At 41.8% G+C, this 8,640-nt stretch overlaps 2 protein-coding genes across 4 annotated transcripts in view; both read left to right on the top strand.

Moving 5' to 3' along the window:
* The window catches only part of slc31a1 (solute carrier family 31 (copper transporter), member 1), a 17,459-nt gene extending 13,020 nt beyond the window's left edge, over window positions 1-4,439 (top strand). Inside the window, exons 2-6 of one of the 3 annotated variants that reach the window (XM_015395464.1) lie at window positions 2,028-2,170; window positions 2,245-2,317; window positions 2,401-2,569; window positions 2,675-2,722; window positions 3,087-4,439. In XM_015395464.1, coding sequence (XP_015250950.1) covers window positions 2,033-2,170; window positions 2,245-2,317; window positions 2,401-2,569; window positions 2,675-2,722; window positions 3,087-3,288 — 630 coding nt within the window. In that variant the 5' untranslated portion in view covers window positions 2,028-2,032 and the 3' untranslated portion in view covers window positions 3,289-4,439. The remainder of the gene's footprint in view (window positions 1-2,027; window positions 2,171-2,244; window positions 2,318-2,400; window positions 2,570-2,674; window positions 2,723-3,086) is intronic. The other 2 variants (XM_015395463.1, XM_015395465.1) reach the window with 2 other exon arrangements.
* A 3,402-nt stretch (window positions 4,440-7,841) lies between these two features.
* The window catches only part of slc25a46 (solute carrier family 25 member 46), a 12,724-nt gene continuing 11,925 nt past the window's right edge, over window positions 7,842-8,640 (top strand). Inside the window, exon 1 of the mRNA XM_015395467.1 lies at window positions 7,842-8,268. Within this exon, the coding sequence (XP_015250953.1) occupies window positions 8,013-8,268 (256 nt within the window). The 5' untranslated portion in view covers window positions 7,842-8,012. The remainder of the gene's footprint in view (window positions 8,269-8,640) is intronic.

The raw sequence follows: 8,640 nt of genomic DNA, 5'->3' as shown, positions 1-8,640 counted from the left end.
AAAGTCAGAATTCTGACTTTTTTACCATATTAAACTGAAATAAAATAAAATAAAAATCAGTTAACTTTTTTTATTTTTTCCAGTGGCCCTAATCCTCTTCCGTAGGCCGGTAAAAGGCACAGTCAAATATTTAATCTTGCTTTACCCTCTGACATAAGGCCATTTTACTCACCAGCTCTTAAAACAGCAGATGTTAGCTGATTTTCGATGCCTCACTATTATCCTACATCATTAAGGTTGCTAATCCCTGTTAAGGTTTTTCAAAAGTTTTATACAAATTATTATTATTAAAATTTCCATTTATAAAGCCTATTCTTTGCAAGAATAATTGAACAAAATTCTCTCCATAAGAGCAGGGGTCAGATTCAAGAAGTGGGTTTTCTGAAAACTCTTTTAAGATTTCTAAACCTAAAATAAGGTAAACTATTGACATTTCCGTTTCACAGAGTTTCCTGATCCTCTGTTTCAGTCATCGTAGCATTAATCCCCTCAGAGCTAACCTGGTCGCTAAACTCAGAGTTTCCTCTGTCTCCGCTCTCATTACAGCCAATCAAGTTGATTTATTTCCTGACTGAGTCCGATTTTTGTCATAGTTTTGAGCAAATAGTAAAAATATAATTCATTAGGTCCGTTAGACACATTAGGTGTTTAAAACAATCATTGCGTGTCCGTTTGATGAGGATCTTATTAAAGAATGATCGGCATGTTTTCACAGAGAATAGGGTGCAAACTATGCCTGTTTAGTTTTTATTTTATTTTACTCAAATTGCTCAAATAAATAAACAAACAAACAGCAATTATGTTCAGATTACACATAAATAGTTTATTTTCGCAGGGAGAAAGGAATTACTTTAAGATTAGGATTCACTCGATGAAAACAACCCACTGGCATAATGTGAAGCCATTCTATGGGACTGATAGCCGCTAATAACGGTAATTTATTGGGATGATAACAGCTGAAGCGGCTGGAAACAGACACTTAGTGTTTACTATGTAAAAGAAAACTGAATCAACATGAGGAGGAACTCACAAAAACACTACAAAAAACAATTGAATTACTTACTTTTTGGTGTTTTTTGAAGCGTATGGTGATCTGACATTAAATTGTTTTTTTTTTTTTACATGTCTAAAGGGATACAGGCCCGTTCGGGTATTTTAAAGTCTATTTTTCATAAGAAACTAAAGGGATAAACACTAACCTGACGTCTTGCCAAGCGTATTGACTGTAGGTGGGCTGGTCTGACTGAACACCAGCCTGGCTTTTTAACACAAGACTGGAGAACAACCCAGAGGGACAGTGTGTGACGTTACACCATGTTCCATCTGAAAACATCCCTTTAGTTCCTCACATTACTGTTTCTTATTTCTCTTTACCAAAATAACAGATTATTGCTCATATCTCCTTTTTCTGAATCATATTTATTTAATTTTTTAGGATTTAAAATGTTCCTGAAGCCTTTAAGGGTAACTGACGTGACTTCTGGGTTCTGGGCCGGGCCTGGTCTGTGTCAGACATAAACAGAGACTCTGCTTCAGACAGGAAGCGGGCAGTAAGTGTTGCCGACGGCAACCCCTGACCTTCCTGTTAATGTTAACGACGTTAGGATCTGATTTGTAGAACTCTGATTGGTCGCTTCTGTCTGCTGTAGCCTCGGGGCTTGGCGGCCAATCGGATTAGAGCAGGGGCTCTGCCCTGTGATGTCAGGCCGTTACTACGGTTACGGCTCCCGGTTGAGCTTATTGGGCGTTGTGATGTCAGTCTCTGGCAGTCTGTGGACGAGCGAGCGTCAGAGAGCGAGCGTCCGGTTCGGTGGGCGGTTCTGGTGCGAGGACGGGGAGTTTGTCGGATCTGTTCGGTGCAGCAGCCCAGTCGCCATGACGATGATTTAACTTGAGCTTTAGATCTGGAACTTCTCGCTCTGACAGAACTCTGTGTGAGGAGCGCAGTACCCCAACTCCGTCAGCTGGCGGCGCCACATCTAATAGCTTTTCCCGCCTCCCTCTGACTCTGTTTTTTTTCTCTCTAGCAGCCATGGACCACTCTGGCCACATGAACCACATGAACCACATGAACCACAGCACCATGGAGCACGTTCATCCCACCATGGCAACCACCACCGGACACGACCACGGAGGAGGGGACAACGGAGGACATACGGGACACATGATGGTGAGCGAAGCATTCGTCTCCGTTTGACCCAACATCGGACATGATGTCATAACATTTTCCTTTTGGTTGCCCAGGCGATGACCTTCTACTTCGGCTACAAAAATGTGGAGCTGCTGTTCACCGGGCTGGTCATCAACACACCCGGAGGTAGGCGCCGCAGGACGGCACGCCTTAAGTAACACGTCCCCTGACCTGCCTGTTAACCATCTGTTACCCTGCCATCCAATCAGAGATGGTTGGCGCCTGTATAGGTGTGTTCCTATTGGCTATTCTCTACGAGGGGCTGAAGATCGGTCGGGAGATCCTCCTGCGTCGCAGTCAGGTTAACGTGCGCTACAACTCCATGCCGCTACCTGGCGCCGACGGGACGATGCTGATGGAAACGCACAAGACAGTCGGGTAGGTCTCCATGCACATGTATGCAGATGAAGTAGCGCCAGCCGCGACGCGCTTAGCTTGGAGGCGGAGTTTGTTATGATGTGACCTTGTGATGTTTCCTGTCAGCAACTGTCCAGAAGGGGCAGAGTCCGTCTTCTTTGGATCGCTTTGCAGGTAACTTAGGCGGGTTTGGGTCTGGGATGCCCCAATGAGCGCAGACGGGTTCGAGGTGGAGGGCTTCTGTTTGGGCCTGTAGGGGGCGCCCTGCTCTTAGCATTGCTAACTTTACCTTTCTTCCTGCAGCTGCTGCTTTCTCTCTGGATATTTCCTCAGGAGTTCTGGCGATGGTTATTATTAACTAACAGGGAACAGTTTAGACGGGTTTAGTCCTGACAGGGTGTTAGAAGGTGGGGCTTAACGTGTGGTCGGTTTATGTCAGGCTCGAACTAAGCTGATGGCTCTCTGGAAGGTTTTAAAGTTTCACTTCCTCATGAATAAAAGTTTTAGCACAAACTGACGGCCTTTCTTTCGTCCTCAGGCAAAGGATGCTAAGCCCCGCCCACTTCCTGCAGACTTTCCTACACATCATCCAGGTGGTGGTCAGCTATGTCCTGATGCTTGTCTTCATGACCTACAACGCGTACCTGTGCATCGCCGTGGCAGTCGGCGCCGGCATGGGCTACTTCCTGTTCAGCTGGCAGAAGGCAGTGGTGGTGGACATTACGGAGCACTGTCACTAACAAACCGCCACACTTAGCTTCAAGGTTACCTCTGTACCGGTCACCATGGTAACATCTCGTCATACTGTAGGTTAGCGACTAATCCTGGAGGATGGAGAGCCCTCGTTGTTGGGGTTTTCCTTCTTAAATTTAATGTCACGCAGGTGATAAAGGCCAGCCAATCAGAGCCTAGATCACCTCAGGATTCCTTCTTTTTTTGTTGTTTTTTTAGTGCCATAAGAGCGTTTCTCAAAAATGGCTCTTAGTCAGTAGCTTATTAGTGGAGCCAGTAATCACCAAACAGGACATGATCAATACTTTGGTCCTCGGAGAGCGAATGAGGGACCTATAGATTAGCTTCACTCAGTAAACCGATTTTATAACAGGAAAACATATTGAAGCATTTTACTCTAATTTTATTTCCTGTTTACATTTTTCACAATAAACTTTCTTTTGTTTGTTCCGAGAGGGAAAAAAAATCCAGTAAATTTTTTTACATGATATATGTATATAAAGAAAATGATCACAGAAATCATTTATTCTAATAGTTTTTCTGTTGCGGTAAAGTCCGGCAGTCGGGGTGAACAGTTCTGATCGTTAGCTTGTCTGACGCCGCCATCGGCCTTAAAGCCGCCGCCCACTGCCTTACTGTGACAACGCCCATGCTGCCTTTCGTCATCATACGGAAAAAGCCTCAGTGTTGTAGCTTTAGCCACCAACTGTTAAGAGTTGTTGGGTTTTAATTATTTTTGATCTGCTGACACTGGGATCGGTGGAGTTAATATGTGGACCAATGAGATTGCAGGGATGGATTACATTTGTGGTTTCTTCATTATTCTGACCAAAATCATGTTCTTCAGTTACAATAAGGCCTTAGTTCTGTTCAGGGAGCCTCCGGCTGTCCGTTTTTTCACTGAATGAAGGAAAATGTGGATCCCGGACAAGCCCCCAACGATGGAGGAACTCCAGCTTAAAAACACTAAAACTGAGACGACCTGTTGCTAATAAACTGTGTAGATGAATGTGAGGTCTTTTCTATCTGTCATAAACAAGCAGCTCTTTATAATCATTCAAATCTTTGTTATCGATTTGTTTTTACTGATCGGAGCTTTTTGAATCAGAACTTCACCTATTCGTGTTTGGATGTCAGCAGGTTCAGTGCCACCCATATCAGCTGTCGAGGATACAGTGAGGATACAGTGGTGTTGTCTCAGTTTGACGTTAAAAGTTGTGAAGGAAAACTTTTACTCTGATGTCTGAAATTAATTTAAATGTATCTGATGCTGGAATCATATGAATAAAGTTTATGTGAAAGCAGAATCTGTCTCCCTGTTTCAACATTGCTCAGTAAAACCAACAGCTTTAATCAGGTTTAAAAACATTGAATTATAAAAACAGATTAAAAAACCATAGATAGCAGATTTGCAGTTGAAAAACAGTCAAAGAACAGAATCTGCTCACAGTTGGTGGATGGTTTGACCCGCAGTAGGACAGCAGAGCAAATTAATTTGAAAAGCCAACATAAGGGGAAAAAAATCTGTTAATGGATATTTCAAAGATCCATCCTGTTCTTATGCAGGACCTTCCTGACCAGGAAGTAGATCCAGGTGATTAGCAGGTCAGCAGCCTTATTTGCCCCTAAAACAAAGGATCTGACTGAACAGGATCTTTAAATGATCTGGTCAGCTCATGGGAGTCGCAACTTAAAGCGACTGAACCAGTACTATTGCAATCGCACCAAACAGGAAAAAGAACGACGAGGAGATCCGGTTTGTCAAATGAAAATATAGTAACAACAGATCGGTATCTAGATATTAGAGCATAATTCTTATATGTTCTTAAAAACTAAGATCGTTAATTAAATGATTGGAAGCAAACCATTGGTGCTTCATCAGACCAGGAAGCAGATTTCTCATTATGATCAAAATTTGTGTTTTATCCTGAGAGGCTTAAAGGTTTAATCAAATCCAGTCAAAACTTCTAAGAGTGACTCTCACAACTTCAAAACAAACTTCTTATCTTGTATATGGATGAAGAGATGCTGAGTTTAGAAGCAGAGAAAAAAACAGTTCTTCCAAAACATGTATTATCCTAGTTAAACCCTGTTAGAAAAATCCACAACAGAAAGAAAATATTTGGGCAGAAACCGAACATCTGCTGGATGATGATGGGGATTTTTTTAATATGTCATATTAAATTAAGCGTTCACAGGGTTCATTCAGAAATGAGTCACTCTAATTTAATGCCATCAACAAGTACCATGTACACAAGTTATTAGTGTACATGAAATATGAAGGAGCTGTTCCATGACTCTTGTATGTATAAATATATAGATATTAATGTAACACAGCAAATTCCAGCATCTTTACCGTGGAAAGGCTGCAGCCATGTTCCGAATTCCTTGTTTTCCCGCCACTTTAGTTGAAATTAGCATTTTCCCCATTCTTCAGCTTTTTCTCCGGCTAAAGCTTCTTTTCCAAACTTACGGCTTTATGATCAACCGGAAGCAGTTCCGTTCAAATTAATCACGATATATCTGACGAAATAGTTTTTATAAAAAAAAATTTTAATAAAGCATTTCAAATGCCAAGATATCACATTTAATGAATTTTAGTGCCAATTAAGGACTTAATTTTAAAAAAAATAAAAAATGTAATGGCTTTTAATGAATTTTAATGACCCGCGGAAACCCTGGTTAATTTCTGCATGTTTTGCTGCTTTGAATTGAATAATATGGCGCATGCTCTCCTTGACCTCTGGGGAAATCGGAGCGGATCAAGACAGGAGGAACAGCGGAGGCTGCAGGCTTTGCTTTGAGCAGGAGGTCCGGAGTGCAGCGGGATTTCGAGGTAATTAGGCTCTTCATGGTAGCATCAGCTGATCCACTGAGGAACATTTTATAAACGGAACAAATTCAGAGATAAATGATGGTTTGATAAAAACAAATAATTGTTTTTTGTTTTTTTTCATGAGCTCAAAGCAGAAGTAAAGTACAAATACTGTTACTTTACTTGAGTAGAAATTTTGGCTACCAATACTTTACTGGATTAATGATTTTTTTTTAGACAACTTTTTATTCTTTTTCTCCTTATATTTTAAAAATAGACACATTAGTTTTGTTTCATTTAAGCTTGTTTTCATTATGGCCTGTTGGCATTTAAAAAAAAAATAAAACCATTTTTGTGGTTGGACTCGGTGCTGCCCCAACTTGTTGTTCACCACATACCAAAATAAATAGTTTTTCAAGATGATGCAAAGTTAAATGTTACTGTTTTCATTAGTTATAAACTTAAGAAAATGAAGTCTAAGGAAGTTATCACCCAGAATGTTTCTTTAATAGGGTACAAAACCAGTATAAGGTTTAAAGCTTCTGTCCTTAACATTTTTTCCAGCATTACTTTTATACTTTAAGTAGTTTTAAAAATTGAACTTTTACACTTTTACACACGGAAGAGGATTAGGGCCACTGAAAAAAAATAAGTTAACTGATTTTTTAATTTCATTTCAGTTTAGTTTGGGAAAAAAGTCAGAATTCTGACTTTAATCTCAGAATTCTGACAGCTAACAAACATGTTAGCATCAAGCCATAGCCATGTCTGTTTTAGAGACTAGCTCTCTTGTTTTAATGACCTTCTGCTCCTCCATTAATGAGGGGACCCCTCGGGCACGTAAAAAGTTGCCTAATTCTGTCATTTTCCACCAATGTGTCACTGGCCACCTCAAACAACTCACATCATTGTCAGTGAAGCTGAGTGCTCCACATCTCTGCCTTCATGGTGCCCATCTACATTAAAATCAAAAACTCTGAGATTAAAGTCAGAATTCTGAGAAAAAAATCAGAATTCTGAGATTAAAGTTGGAAAAAAGTCAGAATTCTGAGAAAAAAAGTCAGAATTCAGAGATTAAAGTCAGAATTCTGACTTTTTTCCAATACTAAATTGAAATAAAATGTTAAAATCAGTAAACTTTTTTTTTTTTCCAGTGGCCCTATTCCTCTTCCGTAAAAAGCTGATACTTTAACTTCTAAAAAGGTGTTTTTTAAACATCATGTTTTATACTGGAGTAAAAACATGAAAACTCCTGTGAACAGCAGCTGTTAACCTGCTGAGACCAAACCCAGCAGAACAGTTNAGTGCTCCACATCTCTTCCTTCATGGTGCCCATCTACATTAAGATCCAAAATTCTGAGATTAATGTCAGAATTCTGAGGAAAAAAAGTCAGAATTCAGAGATTAAAGTCAGAATTCTGAGAAAAAAAGTCAGAATTCAGAGATTAAAGTCAGAATTCTGACTTTTTTCCAATTCTTAATTGAAATAAAATGTTAAAATCGGTTAACTTTTTTTTTTTTTTTCCAGTGGCCCTTCCGTATTTACTGGAGTAAAAAGCTGAAGTTGATACTTTAACTTCTAAAAAGGTGTTTTTAAACATCATGTTTTATACTGGAGTAAAAGCATGAAAACTCCTCTGAACAGCAGCTGTTAACCCGCTGAGACCAAACCCAGCAGAACAGTTTATCTCTGCCTGACAGCAGGGGGCAGCACTGCGTCCACCAGCTACCGGAAGTGCACTGACAGTGTGTTTCCGGGTCCAGCTGTCTGTTTTGCAGCGGGTCAGGTCGGTTCGGTCCAGCGGGTCCTTGAGCTTCTCTGTCATTCCGGTTCCTGATTCCCCACCAGCTGCTGGCTCTGCTCCATGCCCGCCTCCGCTCACTGATCCGCGGCGCTCTCTCGGTCCTCTCCTCCCCATGGCCTCCAGAAGGCCAGACAGCTTCGACGGGTTCGGGTTCCGCGGCCGCGACGACCCGTACGGAGCGGGCTACCCGCCCCGGGGGCCCGGGTCCGCTGGGGACCTGCAGCATCACCAGTGGGTCACCACCCCGCCGGACATCCCGGGGAGCCGGAACCTGCACCCCGGGGAGCGGACACCGCTGTACGAGGAGTCCGAGCAGAGAGAACCCGGAGCCGGCTGGGGAGCTCCGCAGGCCGCGGGTGTTCCACCAGGTAGGCCGATGTTAGCGGAGCCGCGCGCGGGATTGACGGGTCCTTGAACGCACCATCATATAAAACTGTAGTTACCTGGAGGGGTCTGTCACCATGGTAACCAGAGGTCGTCTCCTGACCAGGCTGGAGAGGATGAAAGTGGAACTAAATGTTTTAAAAGCTTTTTTTCCTAAAGTTTATTTTGTATTTAAGGAAGTTTACTTCCTGTCATAATGCAGCTTCATCCAAACAGCTCTGAATAGCCAGATGAATTGATGACGTCACAATGTTTGCATCTACCTGCAATCTAAGAGTTAGAAGACATGATATAGTTCTATAAATATAAAGATTTATTTTTGTATTAAAGGAGAAGTCCGGTCAGCAAGGAACAAT

The sequence above is a fragment of the Cyprinodon variegatus genome, unplaced genomic scaffold (assembly GCF_000732505.1).
Source record: "Cyprinodon variegatus isolate N-32 unplaced genomic scaffold, C_variegatus-1.0 Scaffold743, whole genome shotgun sequence".
In the NCBI taxonomy this organism is placed as follows: domain Eukaryota; kingdom Metazoa; phylum Chordata; class Actinopteri; order Cyprinodontiformes; family Cyprinodontidae; genus Cyprinodon; species Cyprinodon variegatus.
This window is presented reverse-complemented; position numbering and strand designations above follow the sequence as displayed.